The 21,355-nt window shown below is 45.1% G+C and overlaps 1 protein-coding gene across 3 annotated transcripts in view; it reads right to left on the bottom strand.

Moving 5' to 3' along the window:
- Window positions 1-21,355, bottom strand: part of ccar1 (cell division cycle and apoptosis regulator 1) — a 345,705-nt gene that overhangs the window by 89,734 nt on the left and 234,616 nt on the right. For all 3 annotated transcript variants that reach the window (XM_038773488.1, XM_038773487.1, XM_038773489.1), the window contains 3 exons: window positions 18,908-19,093; window positions 10,923-11,114; window positions 1,852-2,106 (listed from right to left, as the gene is read on the bottom strand). In XM_038773488.1, coding sequence (XP_038629416.1) covers window positions 1,852-2,106; window positions 10,923-11,114; window positions 18,908-19,093 — 633 coding nt within the window. The remainder of the gene's footprint in view (window positions 1-1,851; window positions 2,107-10,922; window positions 11,115-18,907; window positions 19,094-21,355) is intronic.

Here is a 21,355-nt window from a genome sequence, read left to right on the forward strand (position 1 = left end):
GGGTCTAGTTCGAAGAAATTATTGAAGAGTAGCAAATTCCCAATTTTCTGGTCAGCCACACACCTTTCAAACAAGACATCCAAACTGGCGTCTGGTCTTGTTTCAATAAGGAAGAGATAGAACATAGAACAGTACAGCACAGAACAGGCCCTTCGGCCCTCAATGTTGTGCCGAGCCATGATCACCCTACTCAAACCCACGTATCCACCCTATACCCGTAACCCTTGACCTTACTTTTATTAGGACACTACGGGCAATTTAGCATGGCCAATCCACCTAACCCGCACATCTTTGGACTGTGGGAGGAAACCGGAGCACCCGGAGGAAACCCACGCACACAGGGGGAGGACGTGCAGACTCCACACAGACAGTGACCCAGCCGGGAATCGAACCTGGGACCCTGGAGCTGTGAAGCATTGATGCTAACCACCATGCTACCCTGCTGCCCCCTGATAGAGATAGAGGAGCACACAAACGGTTAAGGACGCAATTATTGCAGAAGGATAAATACACATTTGTGTTATGGTAAGAGCTTGCCCCTCTCAATATTCCCAGGTACTGAAATTGGAATTAGGGTTTTAATCGACTGCACCAAATATAAAGGAGTGCAGGTGGAACTGTGGTTTTGTTTGAGAAGTAATTGCTGAACACAATAAACTTGAAAGTAGAAGAAGTTAAGACCTGTTTTCTAGTTATTACAGTATGACACTCGGAGCTTAACAAGAACATAAAGAATGGAAGTGATGATTACACAAAAACACCACATGGACAGATAAAAGAAACAATTTCATAACCCAGTTATCAGAATGTGGAATGCCCTGTCAATCAATGACACCAGTCTCGTGCTGATGGAATGGAGATATCTGCAAATGGGAACAGCAGGTGCCTGCAGGGGCATGGGCAGCTCACAGGTATCTCAGAAGCATAGGCACTCATGGCTCTGAAGTATATGATCCTTCTTTGTATGAGCTTAGATACAGAAGTATTGGCAGATTTTTTGACCACGGGCAAGCCTGATCCAATCCTCAACCTAGCCTTCTACACTAGTGGCTAGCACTGTGGCTTCACAGCGCCAGGGTCCCAGGTTTGATTCCCTGCTGGGACACTGTCTGTGCGGAGTCTGCAGGTTCTCCCCGTGTCTGCCTGGGTTTTCTCCGGGTGCTCCGGTTTCTTCCCACAGTCCAAATACGTGCAAATTAGATGGATTATCATAGAATTTACAGTGCAGAAGGAGGCCATTCAGCCCATCAAGTCTGGAAAGAGCACCCTACCCAAGGTCAACACCTCCACCCTATCCCCATAACCCAGTAACCCCACCCAACACTAAGGGCAATTTTGGACACTAAGGGCAATTTATCATGGCCAATCCACCTAACCTGCACATCTTTGGACTGTGGGAGGAAACCGGAGCACCCGGAGGAAACCAACTCACACACGGGGAGGATGTGCAGACTCCGCACAGAGTGACCCAAGCCGGAATCGAACCTGGGACCCTGGAACTGTGAAGCAATTGTGCTATCCACAATGGTACCGTGCTGCCCATGGCCCATGGATTGGCCATGCTAAATTGACCTTAGTGACCTTAGTGTCCAAAAAGGTTAGGAGGGGTTTTGGGGTTACGGGAATAGGATGGACTTGAGGGCTTAAGTGGGTCGGTGCAAACCGATGGGCCGAAGGGCCTCATTCTGGACTGTATGTTCTATGTTCGGTAATATCATCATTTGTACACACATCCTGCTGCTATAAATAGTACTATAATTTTAAATAACTGAATTGATACCCTGTATAACAAACATGCAAGATGCTCATTTAACGGATTACTTTTACAACACTACCTATAAAACACAGTACCTTTCGTCCATCCCTCTCTTCTTTTTTGTCTTTTTCATCCCCCGATTTTCTCCTTTTGGCTTTTGGCTCATTACTGTCTTCATATTTTTCTTCCTTTTTCTCTCTTTTCTCACTTTCTTTTTTCTCTTCTTTACGGTCTTTCTTGTCTTTTTCTTTTTTATCATCTTTATCGGGGAGAGTGACCAGTGCTTTATATACTCGATAACCAAAGTCCCTCTGTAACATTTCATTGAAGAGTTCAGCAAACAGGGAGACCTACAAGTAAAACAGTTCCAGAAAGAAACTCATTACACTCACATCAAGAATCATTGTAGCAGCTCTAAAATTGACCTCAATGTCCTTCCAGTACAAAGAATGGAATCAGAGTTCCACAGACTGATTATTATTCAGAGAATTCGGCTGAAATCCCCGCATACATGGGTATGGCATCATAGTGTTGTGGATACTGGACTATTAACCCAGAGGTTGGCTACACTGAAGATAAATTCAAATGTTATCACAGCATTTGTAAATTCAGCTAATTATATAAATCTGGAATAAAAAGCGAGTAATGACGACCATGAAACAATCGGACTCTTAAACATTTATCAATTTCTCTGATATGTTACAAGATATTCCTACATGGAAGGAAGGCCTGACATTGCAATATATTCCATAGGGAATTAAAGATGTTTCTACCGTGCGGGGCCAACTAAATTGTTGAGTTAACTAACAATGGTATCAAATTGAAAGATTAGTGGTAAATCAGAAAATTGGGATTTCTTTTTGAAGAAAACAACAAAGTTTGACAAAAAATGAATTAGAATAAGAGAGTAAATGAGCAAGATATATAACACAGAATGTTGGTCACTTAGTTCAATTTATCATGGCCAATCCACCTAACCTGCACGTCTTTGGACTGCGGGGGAGGAAACAGAGCTTTGACAACTGGAAGAGTGTAGCAAAACGCTGGTCACTTGGGGGATGAGACTGGGGGAATAAAAAATTGGAAACAAGGAAATAGTAGAGTTTTCAAAACAATTATTTTATATCTGTCTTCTTTGTAAAGGCTTAAATGATCTCAATCGTAGAAAACCAAGGGACAAAAGAGAGGGAGGAACAAAAGCAGGAAACTATAGGCCAGTTCGATTTATCATGACCAATCCACCTAACCTGCACGTCTTTGGACTGTGGGAGGAAACAGAGCACCCGGAGGAAACCCACGCAGACACAGGTAGAACGTGCAGACTCCGCACAGACAATGGCCCAGCGGGGAATCGAACCTGGGACCCTGGTGCTGTGAAGCCGCAGTGCTATCCACTTGTGCTACCGTGCTGCCCGAGACAGGAAGGAAAATACAAATATATACAAGTCAACTTGGAAACTCAATTAAATTATCGTTTTTATCTTAAAAATGGACAAGCCGTGACTCACAAGAGGAATTTCTGACCTTCGGAAAACCAGCAGACAGCTCATTGTGAAAGGGATGCAAATGCCCTCTGTGACTGCCGACAATCAAATTCCGAAGAAATACACCAGCCTTTCCTGGTTTCTGATGCAGAGCTCCAGCCTGCTATAGTCAAAGGCAACCTTGATTCTGAACCTCTGAATGTGGTGCTAATGGTCACTAATGGTGTTAACTGCTCCAAAACAGTGGGTTTCAACCAGGGGCCTAGTGAGTCAACCTGAAACCACCCTGTCACATGACTGAGACTTAAGCTGCCTGAATTCCATTAATTAATAAATTGTTGGATTTTGTCAGTCAGCTTAACCTCCGAAATGAAACAGTATGCCAGGCATGCAACTTGGGGGAAGATAGTGGTGGCATGGTAAAGTAATCCAGAGGCCAAGGATAATGATCTCGGACATGGGTTCAAATCCCACCATGGCAGATGGTGGAATTTAAATTCAATTAATAAAAAAAACCTGGAACTGATAAGCTAATCTCAGTAATGATGGCCTTGAAACAATCATCGATTGGCATAATAATATCTGGTTCACAAATGCCCTTCAGAGAAGGAAATCTGCCATCCTTCCCTGGTCTGGCCTACATGTGAATCCAGACTCAAGAGCAATATGGTTGACTGTTAACTGCCTTCAGAAATAGCCTGGCAAGTCACTCAATTAGGGATGGGCCACAAATGCTGGCCTTGCCAGCGACACCCACATTCCATCAATGAATATTTTAAAAAATGATGTGGCGATGCCAGCGTTGGACTGGGGTGAGCACAGTAAGAAGTCTTACAACATCAGGTTAAAGTCCAACATGTTTGTTTCAAACACTAGCTTTCGGAGCGCTGCTCCTTCCTCAGGTGAATGAAGAGGTGTGTTCCAGAAACATAAATATATATACATATATAGGCAAATTCAAAGATGCCAGATAATGCTTAGAATGCGAGCATTTGCAGGTAATTAAATCTTCACAGATCCAAAGATACGGGTAGCCCCAGGTTAACGAGGTGTGAATTGTCTCTAGCAAGGACAGTTAATAATTAAAGATAGTGTAACAGCTGCAGAAAGGCAGTTCGAGTAGGATCTGCCTACTGAGGTAGTATGGGTTGAAGTCAGAAATAGGAAAGGAGCAGTCACCTTGTTGGGAGTTTTCTATAGCAGCAGAGATGTGGAGGAACAGATTGGGAAACAGATTTTGGAAAGGTGCAGAAGTCACAGGGTAGTAGTCATGGGTGACTTCAACTTCCCAAACAGAGTGTAAACTCTTTAGATCAAATAGTTTGGATGGGTGGTGTTTGTGCAGTGTGTCCAGGAAGCTTTTCTAACACAGAATGTAGATTGCCCGACCAGAGGGGAGGCCAGATTGGATTTGGGACTTGGTAATAAACCAGGGCATGTGATAGATTTGTTAGTAGAGCATTTTGGAGATAGTGACCACAATTCTGTGACTTTCACTTTAGTAATGGAGAGGGATAGGTGCGTGCAACAGGGCAAGGTTTACAATTGGGGTAAGGGTAAATACGATGCTGTCAGACAAGAATTGAAGTGCATAAGTTGGGAACATAGGCTGTCACGGAAGGACACAAGTGAAATGTGGAATTGTTCAAGGAACAGGTACTACATGTCCTTGATATGCATGTCCCTGTCAGGCAGGGAAGAGATGGTCAAGTGAGGGAACCATGGTTGACAATTGAGGTTGAATGTCTTAAGAGGAAGATGGAGACTTATGTAAGGCTAAGGTTCAGACAGGATACTGGAGGGATACAAGATAGCCAGGAGGGAACTGAAGAAAGGGATTAAGAGGTGAATTGTGACGAGGATGCAGGAATCCGACAGCATGATCTGGACAGGTTGGGCGAATGGGCAAATCAATGGCAGATGCAGTATAATTTGGATAAGTATTGAAGTTATTCACTTTGGAAGCAAAAACAGGAAGGCAGATTACTACCTGAATGGTTGTAAATTGGGAAAGGGGTGTGTGCAGCGGGACCTGGGTGCCCTTATGCACCAGTCGCTGAAGGTAAGCATGCAGGCACTGCAAGCGGTAAAGAAGGCTAATGATATGTTGGCCATAATTGCGAGAGGTTTAGAGTAGAGAAGCAGGGACGTGTTGCTGCAATTATACAGGACCTTGGTGAGGCCACACCTGGAGTATTGTGTGCAGTTTTGGCCTCCTTCTCTGAGGAAGGATGTTCTTGGTCTTGAGGGAATGCAGCGAAGGTATACCAGACTGATTCCAGGGATGGCGGGACAGTCACAGGAGGAGAGATTGGCTTGGGTGGGATTGTTCTCGCTGGAGTTCAGAAGAATGAGGTGGGGATCTCATCAAGACTTATAAAATTCTAACAGGACTAGACAGATAAGATGCAGAGAAGATGTTACCAATGATGGGTATGTCCAGAACCAGGGGTCGCAGTCTGAGGATTCAGGGTAAACCATTTCGGACAGATATAGGTCGACATATCTTCATGCAAAGAGTGGTGAGCCTGTGGAATTCATTACTACAGGAAGTAGTTGATGCTAAAACAATGAATATATTCAAGAGGCAGCTAGATGTACCACTTGGGGAGAATGGGATCAAAGGCTATTGGGAGAAAGCAAGATTAGGCTATTGAGTTGGATGATCAACCATGATCGTGATGAATGACAGAGCAGGCTCGTGTTTATCAAGCAAAAATATCAAGGGATTATGGGCCAAATGCATTAGGCCACAGATCATCCATAATCTCACTGAATAGCGGAGTTTACAGTTGCTGAATGGTCTACTCCTGTTCCTATGCTCCCCGCTCAACCTTCGACTTTCTCTTAGCACCCTGACACTTCTTCGCTGCATGCCCCTTCTCGTTGCAATGATTCGCAAAGTGCGACCCTCCACACCTACACACTCCACTGTCTTCAGGGTCCCAGATTCAATTCCCCACTGGGTCACTGTCTGTGCAGAGTCTGCACGCTCTCCCCGTGTCTGCGTGGGTTTCCTCCTCCAGTCCAAAGATGTGCAGGTTAGGTGGATTGGCCATTCTAAATTGCCCTTAGTGTCCAAAAAGGTTAGGAGGGGTTATTGGGTTACGGGGATAGGGTGGAAGTGAGGGCTTAAGTGGGTCGGTGCAGATTCGATGGGCCGACAGGCCTCCTTCAGCATTGTATGTTCTATGTTCACCTTTTTACTTGCAGCATCTTTTTCTACTTGATGCCGTACATGTCTGCGTGCCGCCATTGGCCTTCTGAATATCTTTTGTATTATTGGCAATCATTTCCGTTCATGGAGAAACTTCTAGAGCTTTGTTAAAAGTAAGTGCAGCTTATCCCAGCCTACAACGCTGAATGCTGTCCTTGTAAATGCCACAAACTAGCCAGTCCTGAAGCAGTTCTTCCAAAACTGATCCCAAACCCACAATCATAGTGTCATAGAATTTACAGGGCAGACAGAGGCCATTTGGCCCATCAAGTCTTCACCGGCACTGGAAGAGCCTACATAAGCCCAAGCCCCCACCCTATCATGACAAAATCATCTACAAAATCATGAGACGTATAGACAGGATGGATAGCAAGAAGCTTTTTCCCCCAGAGTGGGGGACTCAATTACTAGAAGTTACGAGTTCAAGGTGAGAGGGAAAAAGTTTAAGGGAGATATGCGTAGAAAGTTCTTTACGCAGAGGGTGTTGGGTGCCTGGAATGCATTGCCGGCGGAGGTGGTAGAGGCGAGCACGATAGCGTCATTTAAGATGTATCTAGACAGATACATGAATGGGCACGGAGCAGAGGGATCCAGATCCTTAGAAAATAGGCGACAGTTTTAGATAGAGGATCTGGATCAGCGCAGGCTTGGAGGGCCAAAGACCTGTTCCTGTGCTGTAATTTTTCTTTGTTCTTTGCGCAACCCAGTAACTTCACCTAATCTTTTGGATACCAAGGGGCAATTTAGTGTGGCCAATCCACCTAACCTGCACATATTTGGACTGTGGGAGGAAACCAGAGCACCACGCAGACACGGGGAGGAAGTGCAGACTCCACACAGAGTCATCGGAGGATGGAATTGAATCTGGGACCCGGGACCTGTGAGGCAGCAGTGCGAGCCATTGTGCTACCCTAATGTTCAGAGAGCTAACGCAATTCAGCAACAACAGGCTGTCCAGTCTTCCGAAAATGACTTGTAATTTGAAATGTCGTACAATTGCTGAGGGCATAGGTGTGTGGTGATTCTGAATGGGTGCAACCAAATCTCCAAATGGAAAGTCCTTGCATTCCGTGATGTAGCTAAATTTCTTGTAAGTCTTGGCCCCACACACAGTAAAATGGAGCGCTTTTTAGCTTCATCTGGTCGCTGTTTGCCAAGTGTTCCAACCTTTTCACATATTCAGTCCAGTTTCTGTTCTCTTCCAGAAACTTACTGGAAACCCAAACATTGCCATGGTGTTGCCAACTTGTCTTCAGTCGGTAAATTTAGCAAAACTTAGTTGAATGTGCCGAAACTCAAACTTGTTTTATTCTCGTCGCCAAAAAGATGTGGTAAGTTGACCACAAAGTCAGTTGAAATGTGTTGTTAATAAAGTTAGTTAACCTTCTTTAATATGTAGAAATAATGAAGTTTAAAATACAGTATCAACTCAAAATGGGAGCAACTAGCTAAACATCAAAATAACAGTAACAGGATAGAATTAGTACGAACGACAGTTGATGATATACACAGGTAACAACACTAATGACGTCAACAGCATTTACTTTTGACACCAGCAATGGATTTAAATCAGATGCATAAAAATAACTAACACCCACATTTTGTGTATGTGTGAAGTAAACCAACCCTTTTATTTTATCTCACCTTAAATTTGCTGTGTGAGTTATTCAGTTGATCAGAACACTCGAAATGTAAGAGTTGGGGAAAATATACTACAATTGATGAGGGGGAAATCAAAAACACGGTTTACAGAAAGGTTGTGAGAAAATAAATCAGGGCTGTTTAAATTAACCTCTCCTTGTCTGTAACACAAGTCAAGGAAAACTGAAGTATACAAGTTAAGAGACAAGCCAAATTAGAGGTCACAGACAATTGGAAGCCAAAAGATAACTGCACAATGTTGAGTGATATTTGCACGTCCTAAGATGCAGAAGTGGTCCCTGTCTGCAAGCAGAAAGGCACGGCCAAAATTCAGGTTTGAGCTGCCAAACGCCAATTAACATTCACGCTACAAAAGTGGCATGTCATGACCATCTCCAAGAGCCTGACCCCCTCACATTGATGTTCCAAGAGAAATACCATCACTGAATTTTCCACCATCAATACCCTGCAGATTCTCCATTGACCAGAAACTGAACTGGACCAGCCACGCAAGAGCAGGTTAGTACAGTAGCAGGAACTGAGCAGCAGGTAACTCATCTACTAATTCTCCAAAGCCTGTCCACATTCTACAAAACACAAGTCAGGAGTGTGTTGCATTTGCCTGGATGAATGCAGTTCCAACACTCGGGTAATTCAACACAATTGAGGACAAAGCTGTCTGCTTGATTAGCACCCGCTTCACCACCTCCAACATTCACTCTCTCCACCACCATCGCACAGTGACAGCAGTGTGTACCATTTACACGATGCAATGCAGCAACTCACAAAGCCACCTTCAACAGCAGCTTCCAAACCTGCAACCTCTTATCACCACAGGATGACAATGGCAGCAAAGATATGGGAACACCATATAAAGAACAATGTATAAATCGTTGGTTTGGCCGCAGCTAGAGTATTATGTGCAGTTCACATTCTAGGAGGGACGTGTTAGCACAGGAATGGGTGCAGAGGAGATTTACCAGGATGTTCTTGATTAATAAAGGGATCAGGGGTTATGGAGAGAGGCAGGAGAATAGGGATGAAGAACATTTCAGCCATGATCGAGTGGCGGAGCAGACTCCTATAGAATCTTACCATAGAATCATAGACTTTACAGTGCAGGAGGCAATTCGGCCCATTGAGTCTGCACCGACTCTTGGAACTCTGCCTTAGCCTACATCTCCACCCTATCCCCAGACCTCCACCATATCCCCACCTAACCTTTGTTTGGACACTAAGGGCAATTAGGCATGACAAATCCACTTAAATTGCACATCTTGGAGTTGTGGAAGGAAACCGGAGCACCTGGAAGAAACCCACACAGACACAGGGAGAACGTGCAGACTCCGCACAGACAGTGACTCAAGCCGGAATCGAACGTGGGATCCTGGAGGTGTGAAGCAATTGTGCTAACCACTGTGCCACCATGCTGTCTTATGTTGCCGCGGCTGAGATTGGATAGATTGGGGTTGTTTTCCTTGGAGCAGAGGAGACTGAGGGGGAACATGATTGACATGTATAAAATTATGAGGGGCATAGAGCAGACAGGAAGAAACCGTTCCCCTTGGTGGAGGGATCAATTACCAGAGGGCATAGATTTAAATTATGGGGCAGGAGGTTTCGAGGTGATGTGAGGATAAACCTTTCCACGCAGAGTGGTAGTGGTCTGGAACTCACTGCCTGAAAGGGTGCTGTCGGCAGAGACCCTCATCGCATTAAAGTAGTATGTAGATGTGCAGTTGCGATGCCAAGGCATACAAGGCTACGGGCGAAGTGCTGGATTAGAATAGCTAGATGGCTGTTTTTGACTGACACTGATGGAATGTACCGACAGGCCTTTTCTGCACTGTAAATCTCTATGACTCGACAACCACCACCTAGAAGTTCCCCTCCAAGTCACTCACCTTGGACTTGGAAATATATTGCCATTCCTTCATTGTCGCTCAGTCAAAATCTAGAAGATCTCCACCCAAGCATCACGGCATTACCTATATCACGTGGACTGCATCGATTCAAGAAGGCAGCTCATCATCACCTTCTCGAGGGCAATCAGAGATGGGCAAGCCTTACCAGCGATGCCTTCATCCCGTGATTTGATTAAACAGAAGTACAAGTTCCTATTCCACGTTTTCTGGAGATTGCTGTTGAACGTTTAACAGAGAACATACAGTGCAGAAGGAGACCATTCGGCCCATTAAGCTCTCACTTCCACCCTATCCCTGTAACCCTTCCTAACCTTTTTGGTGAATTTGTCATGGCCAATCCACCGAACCTGCACATCTTTGGACGAGGGGAGGAAACCGGAGTACCCGGAGGAAACCCACGCAGACATGGGGAGAATGTGCAGACTCGGCACAGAGAGTGACCCAGCGGGGGATCGAACCTGGGACCCTGGCGCTGTGAAGCCAGTGCTATCCACTTGTAGTGCTATCCACTTGTGCTACCGTGCTGCCCCTTGTGGACGTGGAACGAGTGGACACTGGGTGAGGACAGGTATTGGCTTCACTATAATGAGCAGCCTGAAGATATTCTATCATCAATAATGGGTTCTTCAAAGATGTCCCAGTGGCAATGGGATTAGGATTGGCAGATCAGGTGCCTTTCATGCGGCAGTGCAGACTCGATGGGCCGAAGGACCTTTTCTGCACTGCTTTTTCTGTGACTCTGGTTACACCTAGATTGGCAGGTCGGGCTAGGGAGAAGGGAGCTAGTGGGTGAGAGGAAATTAAAGGAATACCAAAATAGGTCTTTCGGAAAAGAGTTGGCGAACTCAACAATAACCGGGAAGATTTCTTTACATTTTTTTCAAAACTCAAGCACTTACTTCAAAGGAGTGCTCTTTATTATCTTCTAATCGATAATCTAGGAGTACACTAAGAGACATGACACTACAGTCAAATTTTCCCCCTTTGGCTGTCCAGTTAGGGTGAACGATGATGGAGGACTCATCAGGTAGAATGTAGCGTCTTTCACGTCGCTGGCGCTCCACTTCTTCCTGGCGTTTTCTTTCCTCCTCCTGAAAGTAGAGGAGAAATTTAGATTACGAAAATGCAGCCAGAATCTTCAAAAGTATAGACTAACCCTAAATGTTCAGCTTGAAAACTACTGCAGCACAGAATGTTCCTGCACAGAAACAAGCTGTCAAACTGCCAAGTTTGTGCCACTATTTTGTCCAATGCTAATCCACTCTCCTCTTCACTCTGTGCACCATTTATTATCCCTCCCACCATCACATTGCTGGATATCTCACCTATATTAATTAAAGTCTACTTCCATACCCTTTAAAAGTCAATACATTTTAATTTCATTCACCTACTCACTCTCCATATACCTTTTTAAAAAGCCCTTTTTTCAAATAAATTCTTTTTAATGTTAGGGACAACGCTTCAATGCAAAGTGGTACAAAACTCTACATTCAAAATACTCCATGGAGATTTTTCTTCTGACCTGAGAGCATTTTAAATTAAGTCCTTGAATTATGGTCTCATTGACCCAAGGGCATAATCTCTCAACATTTTCCTGATTGCATGCCTTCTTAAGACTGTGTTAACTGCAGCAGGTCATGTAACATTCTTGGCTAAAACTACTCAAGACCGGGGCCATAGGAACATAGAAAATAGGTGCAGAAGTAGGCCTGCACCAGTTTAGCTCACTTGGCTAGACAGCTGGCTTGATGTACAGCAAGGCCAGCGGCACGGGTTCAATTTCCATACCAATTGAGGTTATTCACAAAGGCCCGCGTAAGGTACGAGAAAATAAACTCAATGTGATTAAGGGGAAGAGTAGACAGGGAAGAGTGGATGAACGCAAAGGGACAGGTGGTCTGAGGTGCATTTGTTTTAATGCGAGAGGTGTAGCAGGTAAGGCAGAAGAATTTAGGGCTTGGATCAGTACCTGGGAATATGATGTTTTTGGTATTACTGAGACTTGGTTGAGGGACGGGCAGAACTGGCAACTGAATATCCCAGGGTATAGATGCATCAGGAGGGATAGAGAGGAAGGGGGGGGGAGGAATCGAGCACTGAGGAAATATGGGTGGAGCTAAGAAATAGGAAGGGTGCAGTAACATTGTCGGGGCTTTACTACCGGCCTCCCAAAAGCGAGCATGAAGTAGAGGTACAAATATGCAGACAGATTATAGAAAAATGTCGGAGCAATAGGGTGGTTGTGAGGGGAAATTTTAACTTCTCCAACATTGAATGGGATTCGTGTAGTGTTGGAGGTGTAGATGGAGCAGTGTTTGTAAGGAGCATCCAGGAGAGTTTTTTAGAGCAGTATGTAAATAGTCCAACTCGGGAAGGGGCCATACTGGACCTGGTATTGGGGAATTATCCCAGCCAGGTGGTTCATGTTTCAGTCGGTGATTACTTTGGGAATAGCGATCACAATTCCGTAAGTTTTAGAATACTCATGAACATAAGAACTAGGTGCAGGAGTAGGCCATTGGGCCCCTCGAGCCTGCTCCGCCATACAATGAATCATGGCTGATCTTTTGTGGACTCAGCTCCACTTTCCGGCCCGAACACCATAACCCTTAATCCCTTTATTCTTCAAAAAACTATCTATCTTTACCTTAAAAACATTTAATGAAGGAGCCTCAACTGCTTCACTGGGCAAGGAATTCCATAGATTCACAACTTTGGGTGAAGAAGTTCCTCCTAAACTCAGTCCTAAATCTACTTCCCCTTATTTTGAGGCTATGTCCCCTAGTTCTGCTTTCACCTGCCAGTGGAAACAACCTGCCCGCATCTATCCTATCTATTCCCTTCATAATTTTAAATGTTTCTTTAAGATCCCCCCTCATCCTTCTACATTCCATCGAGTACAGTCCCAGTCTACTCAACCTCTCCTCATAATCCAACTCCTTCAGCTCTGGAATTAACCTCGTGAATCTCCTCTGCACACCCTCCAGTGCCAGTATGTCCTTTCTCAAGTAAGGAGACCAAAACTGAACACAATACTCCAGGTGTGGCCTCACTAACACCTTATACAATTGCAACATAACCTCCCGAGTCTTAAACTCCATCCCTCTAGCAATGAAGGACAAAATTCCATTTGCCTTCTTAATCACCTGTTGCACCTGTAAACCAACTTTCTGTGACTCATGCACTAGCACACCCAGGTCTCTCTGCACAGCGGCATGTTTTAATATTTTATCGTTTAAATAATAATCCCGTTTGCTGTTATTCCTCCCAAAATGGATAATATCACATTTGTCAACATTGTATTCCATCTGCCAGACCCTAGCCCTTTCACTTCACCTATCCAAATCCCTCTGCAGACTTCCAGTATCCTCTGCACTTTTCGCTTTACCACTCATCTTAGTGTCATCTGCAAACTTGGACACATTGCCCTTGGTCCCCAACTCCAAATCATCTATGTAAATTGTGAACAATTGTGGGCCCAACACGGATCCCTGAGGGACACCACTAGCTACTGATTGCCAACCAGAGAAACACCCATTAATCCCCACTCTTTGCTTTCTATTAATTAACCAATCCTCTATCCATGCTACTACTTTACCCTAAATACCATGCATCTTTATCTTATGTAGCAACCTTTTGTGTGGCACCGTGTCAAAGGCTTTCTGGAAATGCAGATATACCACATCCATTGGCTCCCTGTTATCTACTGCACTGGTAATGTCCTCAAAAAATTCCACTAAATTAGTTAGGCACGATCTGCCCTTTATAAACCCATGCTGCGTCTGCCCAATGGGACAATTTCTATCCAGATGCCTCGCTATTTCTTCCTTGGTGATAGATTCCAGCATCTTCCCTACTACCGAAGTTAAGCTCACTTGCCTATAATTTCCTGCTCTCTGCCTACCTCCTTTTTTAAACACACGTTTGCTAATTTCCAATCCACTGGGACCACCCCAGAGTCTAGTGAATTTTGGTAAATCATCATTAGTGCATCTGCAATTTCCCATGTCATCTCTTTTAGCACTCTGGGATGCATTCCATCAGGGCCAGTAGACTGGTCTACCTTTCGCCCCATTAGCTTGCCCATCACTACCACCTTAGTGATAACAATCCTCTCAAGGTCCTCACCTGTCATAGCCTCATTTATATCAGTCGCTGGCATGTTATTTGTGTCTTCCACTGTGAAGACGGACCCAAAAAACCTGTTTAGTTCCTCAGCCATTTCCTCATCTCCCATTATTAAAACTCCCTTCTCATCCTCTAAAGGACCAATATTTACCTTAGCCACTCTTTTTTGTTTTATATATTTGTAAAAACGTTTATAGTACAGCACAGAACAGGCCCTTCGGCCCTCAATGTTGTGCCGAGCCATGATCACCCGACTCAAACCCACGTATCCAACCTATACCCGTAACCCAACAACACCCCCCCCCCCCCCCCCCCCCCCAACCTTACTTTTTAGGACACTACGGGCAATTTAGCATGGCCAATCCACCTAACCCGCACATCTTTGGACTGTGGGAGGAAACCGGAGCACCCGGAGGAAACCCACGCACACACGGGGAGGACGTGCAGACTCCGCAGACAGTTACCCAGCCGGGAATCGAACCTGGGACCCTGGAGCTGTGAAGCATTTATGCTAACCACCATGCTACCGTGCTGTTTACTGTCTGTTTTTATATTCTGAGCAAGTTTACTCTCATACTCTATCTTACTCTTCTTTATAGCATTTTTAGTAGCTTTCTGTTGCCCCCTAAAGATTTCCCAGTCCTCTAGTCTCCCACCAATCTTTGCCACTCTCCCTTATTTCCTTAGATATCCACGGCCGATTTTCCCTCTTTCTACCGTCCTTCCTTTTTGTTGGTATAAACCTTTGCTGAGCACTGTGAAAAATCGCTTGGAAGGTTCTTCACTGTTCCTCAACTGTTCCACCATAAAGTCTTTGCTCCCAGTCTACCTTAGCTAGTTCTTCTCCCATCCCATTGTAATCTCCTTTGTTTAAACACAAAACACTAGTATTTGATTTTACCTTCTCACCCTCCATCTGTATTTTAAATTCCACCATATTGTGATCGCTCCTTCCGAGAGGATCCCTAACTGTGAGATTATGAATCAATCCTGTCTCATTACACAGGACAAGATCTAGGACCGCTTGTTCTCTCGCAGGTTCCATTACATACTGTTCTAGGAAACTATCGCGGATACATTCTATAAACTCCTCCTCAAGGTTGCCTTGACCGACCTGGTTAAACCAATCGACATGTAGATTAAAATCCCCCATGATAACTGCTGTACCATTTCTACATGCATCAGTTATTTCTTTGTTTATTGCCTGCACCACCATAACATTACTATTTGGTGGCCAACAGACTACTCCTATCAGTGACTTTTTCGCCTTACTATTCCTGATTTCCACCCAAATGGATTCAACCTTATCCTTCATAGCACCGATGTCATCCCTTACTATTGCCCGGATGTCACCCTTAAATAACAGAGCAACACCACCTCCCTTACCATCCACTCTGTCCTTCCGAATAGTTTGATACCCATGGATATTTAACTCCCATCGTGACCATCCTTTAACCATGTTTCAGTAATGTGGTCCGAAAGGAAGAGTGCAAAATTGGGGAAAGGCAGAGTATAACAAAATTCGGAAGGAGCTAGGGAATGTGGATTGGGAGCAGCTGTTTAAGGGTAAATCCACATTTGAAATGTGGGAGTCTTTTAAGGAAAGGTTGATTAGAGTGCAGGACAGACATGTTCCTGTGAAAATGAGATAGAAATGGCAAGATTAGGGACCATGGATGACGGGTGAAATTGTGAGACTAGCCAAGATGAAAAAGGAAGCATTCATAAGATCGAGGCAACTCAAAACTGATGAAGCTTTGGAGGAATATCGGGAAAGTAGGACGAATCTCAAATGTGCAATAAAGAGGGCTAAAAGGGGTCATGAAATATCTTTGGCTAACAGGGTTAAGGAAAATCCCAAAGCCTTTTATTCGTATGTAAGGAGCAAGAGGGTAACTAGAGAAAGGATTGGCCCACTCAAAGACAAAAGAGGGAATTTATGCGTGGACTCTGAGGAAATGGGTGAGATTCTTAATGAGTACTTTGCATCTGTATTCGCAAAGGAGAGGGACAAGACGGATGTTGAGATTGGGGATGGATGTTTAAATACTCTAGGTCAAGTTGTCATATGGAAGGGGGAAATTTTGGGTATTCTAAAAGACATTAAGGTGGACAAGGCCCCAGGACCGGTTGGGATCTATCCCAGGTTACTGAGGGAAGCGAGGGTCGAAATAGCTGGGGCCTTAACAGATAACTTTGCAGAATCCTTGAGCACGGGTGAGGTCCCGGAGGACTGGAGAATTGCTAATGTTGTCCCTTTGTTTAAGAAGGGTAGCAGGGAATTATAGACCTGTGAGCTTGACGTCAGTGGTAGGCAAACTGTTGGAGAAGATACTGAGGGATAGGATCTATTCACATATGGAATAAAATAGACTTATCAGTGATAGGCAGCATGGTTTTGTGCAGGGAAGGTCATGTCTTACAAACCTAATAGAATTCTTTGAGGAAGTGACAAAGTTAATTGATGAGGGAAGGGCTGTCATATACATGGACTTTAGTAAGGCGTTTGATAAGGTTTCCCATGGGAGGTTGATGGTAAAAGTGAAGTCGTATGGGGTTCAGGGTGTACTAGCTAGATGGATAAAGAACTTGCTGGGTAACAGGAGACAGAGAGTAGTGGTGGAAGGGAGTGTCTCAAAATGGAGAAGGGTGAAGTGTTCCACAGGGATCTGTGCTCGGACCACTGTTGTTTGTGATCTACATAAATGACCTGGAGGAAGGTATAGGTGGTCTGATTAGCAAGTTTGCAGATGATACTAAGATTGGTGGAGTTGCAGATAGCGAGGAGGACTGTCAGAGAATACAGTAAAATATAGATAGATTGGAGAGTTGGGCAGAGAAATGGCAGATGGAGTTCAATCCAGGCAAATGCGAGGTGATGCATTTTGGAAGATCAAATTCAAGAGTGGACTATATGGTCAATGGAAGGGTCCTGGGGAAAACTGATGTACAGAGAGATCGGGAGTTCAGGTCCATTGTACCCTGAAGGTGGCAACACAGGTTGATAGAGTGGTCAAGAAGGCATACAGCATGCTTGCCTTCATCGGACAGGGTATTGAGTACAAGAGTCGGCAGGTCATGTTACAGTTGTATCGGACTTTGGTTAGGCCACATTTGGAATACTGCGTGCAGTTCTGGTCGCCACATTACCAGAAGGATGTGGATGCTTTGGAGAGGGTGCAGAGGAGGTTCACGAGGATGTTGCCCGGTATGGAGGGTGCTAGCTATGAAGAAAGGTTGAGTAGATTAGGATTGTTTTCATTGGAAAGACGGAGGTTGAGGGGGGACCTGATTGAGGTCTACCAAATTGAGAGGGGTATGGACAGGGTGGATAGCAACAAGCTTTTTCCAAGAGTGGGGGTGTCAGTTACAAGGGGTCACGATTTCAAGGTGAGAGGGGGAAAGTTTAAGGGAGATGTGCGTGGAAAATTTTTTATGCAGAGGGTGGTGGGTGCCTGGAACGCTTTACCAGCGGAGGTGGTAGAGGCGGGCACGATAGCATCATTTAAGAGTCATCTAGACAGGTATATGAACGGGCAGGAACAGAGGGAAGTAGACCTTGGAAAATAGGAGACAGGTTTAGATAAAGGATCTGGATCGGCGCAGGCTGGGAGGGCCGAAGGGCCTATTCCTGTGCTGTCATTTTTTTTGTTCTTTGTTCTCAACCTTGCCCCTCAACTGAGGTGTAGTGAGCCTCAGGTTAAATCACCACCAGTCAGCTCTCTCCCTCAAAGGGGAAAGCAGCGTATGGTCATCAGGAACTATGGCGACGTTCCTTAACTTTACTCAAGATCCTGTCATCAACATTCCTGTTACCATCTTGTTTTATCAATAATTCGAGGAAAGTGTTTCAAATGGGTTTTCTAACGAAATTGGCAAGTCAAGTTGCAGCTCTATAGAACCTTAGTTAGGCCACACTTGGAGTCGCCACACTACCAGAAAGATGTGGAGGCTTCAGAGAGGGTGCAGAAGGGATTTACAAGATGTTGCCTGGTATGGAGTGCATTAGCTATGAGGAGCGGTTGAATAAACTCGGTTTGTTCTCACTGGCACGAGGTTGAGGGGCGACCTGATAGAGGTCTACAAAAGTATGAGTGGCATAGACAGAGTGGATAGTCAGAGGCTTTCTCCCAGGGTAGAGGGGTCAATTACTAGGTGGCATAGGTTTAAGGTGCGAGGGGCAAGGTTTAGAGGAGATGCACGAGGCAAGCTTTTTTTTTATATACAGAGGGTAGTGGGTGCCTGGAACTCGCTGCCGGAGGATGTGGTGGAAGCAGGGACGATAGTGACATTTAAGGGGCATCTTGACAAATACATGAATAGGATGGGAATAGAGGGATACGGACCCAGGCAGTGTAGAAGACTTTAGTTTAGACTGGCAGCATGGTCGAAACAGGCTTGGAGGGTCAAAGGGCCTGTTCCTGTGCTGTACTTTTCTATGTTCTTTGAAAGTATGACATAATTAACAACATAAACACAGCATTCACTTTTAGACTTTTTGAAAACTTTGCAAAAGCAGATCTGCCTTCAGAAGTCTGAGATACTCTTTAGAGCCTGGGAAGGAAATTGATGACATTTAACACAGCTACCAGTCAACTAGTAGAAGAATCGAACAGGAGACAGTGTTAAGTCTTCGGCAGCATCCCAGGACCATTCGGCACACAACTCCCAATGTGGCCATGTCTCTCCATACCCAGGTAACTGAAAGCACAACATCAATCTTAGGAGAAAACTATAGAGAATTTGCCAATTCTACCTCTTTGTCATCTTCGGATCTTTTATCCTCCTCTTCATCATCCTCTCTTTCTGATTTCTCCGATTCCTTCTGCTCTTCTTTCTCTGCTTCAGTTTTCAGCTGTTTTGTTAGCCGAGCTATCAGCTGGGATTTCAACCCCTTTGAGCTTTGATTCCTACTTTCCAACTCTTTTCGAAGATCGTTAACCTGCCAAAGGAGGAATTTCTCTTAAATTTGGCACCCTTGAAAGACATAATTTGTGTCGGGCTTTCATGGGTTCTGGTACCCTCCAAACCTTCACCCAGTGTGCTTCTCACTGACACAATTTCCAGTTGCAGTCACAAGATTTTTTTTCAGGCGTATGTATATTGACCCAAGTTCTTTCTCTCACTACTGGTGACAATTTTGCATAGCCCAGAGAAAGAAGCCAGCTTTGGAGACATGGGCAGGGCAGGATGAAAGGAGAGGCAGACAAAAATAACCTATAAGCGTTAGACTGGATCAATCTGACACGTAATGTGTCAATTCATTATTACTCATTGGAGTAGTGGAGTCAGAGCAGAAAAGCCCTTGGGCCCATAGTCTGCATGAACAATAATTAACCCTAGTCTCACGCTAATCCCATTTACCAGCACTTGTCCCATGTCCTTGAATGTGATGGTGTTTTAAGTGCTCATCCAAGTGCTTTTTCTAAAATAAATTTAGCATACCCAATTCATTTTTTCCAATTAAAGGGCCAATCCACCTAACCTGCTCATCTTTGGGTTGTGGGGCGAAACCCGTGCAAACATGGGAGGAATGTGCAAACTCCAAACAGACAGAGACCCAGAGCTGGGATCGAACCTGGGACCTCAGCGCCATGAGGCAGCAGGGCTAACCCATTGTGCCACGGTGCTGCCCCCAAGTGCTTTTTATAGGTTGAGATTTCCAGCCTCCTTCCCAGGGAAAGCCATTCCGGATTCTCACCACACTAAGTGAAATTATTTTTTCTCAACTCTGAATCGCCTGTCCTTCTCTCTAAAACCATGCCCGATTGTGATTGACTGCTCAACCAAGGAGAACAGCTGCTTCTAAATCCCTCAATCTTATGCACCTTCTACCGGTGGCGCACGCGAGCGGAGCGGCCGCGCTGGAGAAGGGCTCTCGCCGCTCGGCGGCATTTCGGCGTTTTTCAGCAGTTTCCTCGTGGTTTAGCCGGTTGAGATTTCTTTGGCCATTGGGGCCTGCGGGACAGGCACCAGGGGAGGAGCGTGGCCTGAGGCGAGGTCTGAATCCAGCACAGATGTAATGGGGAAGCAGCACCCACCAGGTGGCCCCCCGCTGAAACTGCATGTTTGGGATTTTTGAAGTCCAGTCCTGGGAGAAGAGATGTTTTGAACTTTGATTTTTGAATTTTTTTTATTTAAAAAAGTTTTTTTAAATGATTAAATTCTTTTTTTTTTTTAATTTAATTTTTCAATTTTTATCTATTTTATTATCTTATTATTTATCGAGATTGAAGAAGAAAAATATTAAGTGGTTGTGGGATGCCAAAAACAGCTGTGAAGAAGAGAGGAATCGCGGGCTCACCGCCAAAAGGGAGGACCAGTAAAAGCGTTGACAAGATGGCAGATGCTGGACTGTGTGGTGTGGCCGCACTACTTAGTGGAAAGGATAGTAAGAAGTCTTACAACACCAGGTTAAAGTCCAACAGGTTTGTTTCAAACACGAGCTTTCAGAGCACTCCTCTGAGGAAGGAGCAACCTGGTGTTGTAAGACTTCTTACTGTGCTCATCCCAGTCCAACGCCGGCATCGCCACATCAGTGGAAAGGATGACCAAGATAATGGCTGCGGAGCTGCAGAAGAAGTTTGCAAGGCACATGGAGGCGTTGAGGAAGGAGATGGCGGTCGCACAGAGATCATTGGTGGAGGAGGCAATCGCCCCGGTGAGGGTGGATGTGGCAAAGACATCGGCCGAGGTGAGGGAACAGGCTGAAAAGGTGAAGGAAGTGGAGGAGGCCAAGAATCAGCTCATCTTGATGGGTGGCGAACTACAGAGGGTGGTGGAGGTCAGCAGAGGACTCAGAGCAAAGGTCGAGGACATGGGGAGAACCGCTCGAGGCGGCAAAATCTGAGAATTATGGGTTTATCTGAAGGGCCAGAGGGCTGAAGGCCAACTGAGTACTTTGCTAAGAGGCTGGTGGAGTTGATGGGCGAGGGTGAAGACCCCCTGGAACGAGCTCATCGGTCGTTAAGGCCGAAACCCAAAGTAAACAAGCCGCCGAGAGCAGTAATTATCTGCTTCTATCAATACCACACGAGGGAGGTGGTGTTAAACTGGGCGAAGCAGAAGCGGGTGGTGCAATGGAATGGTGCGAGAGTTCGGATTTACCAGGACTTGACGGTGGAGTTGGCAAAGAGACGAGCGATGTTCAGCCGAGTGAAGGCGGCACTGTACAACAAGGGGCTGCGATTTGGTATGGTACACC

Source organism: Scyliorhinus canicula, chromosome 16 (assembly GCF_902713615.1).
Source record: "Scyliorhinus canicula chromosome 16, sScyCan1.1, whole genome shotgun sequence".
NCBI classification, from domain to species: Eukaryota; Metazoa; Chordata; class Chondrichthyes; order Carcharhiniformes; family Scyliorhinidae; genus Scyliorhinus; species Scyliorhinus canicula.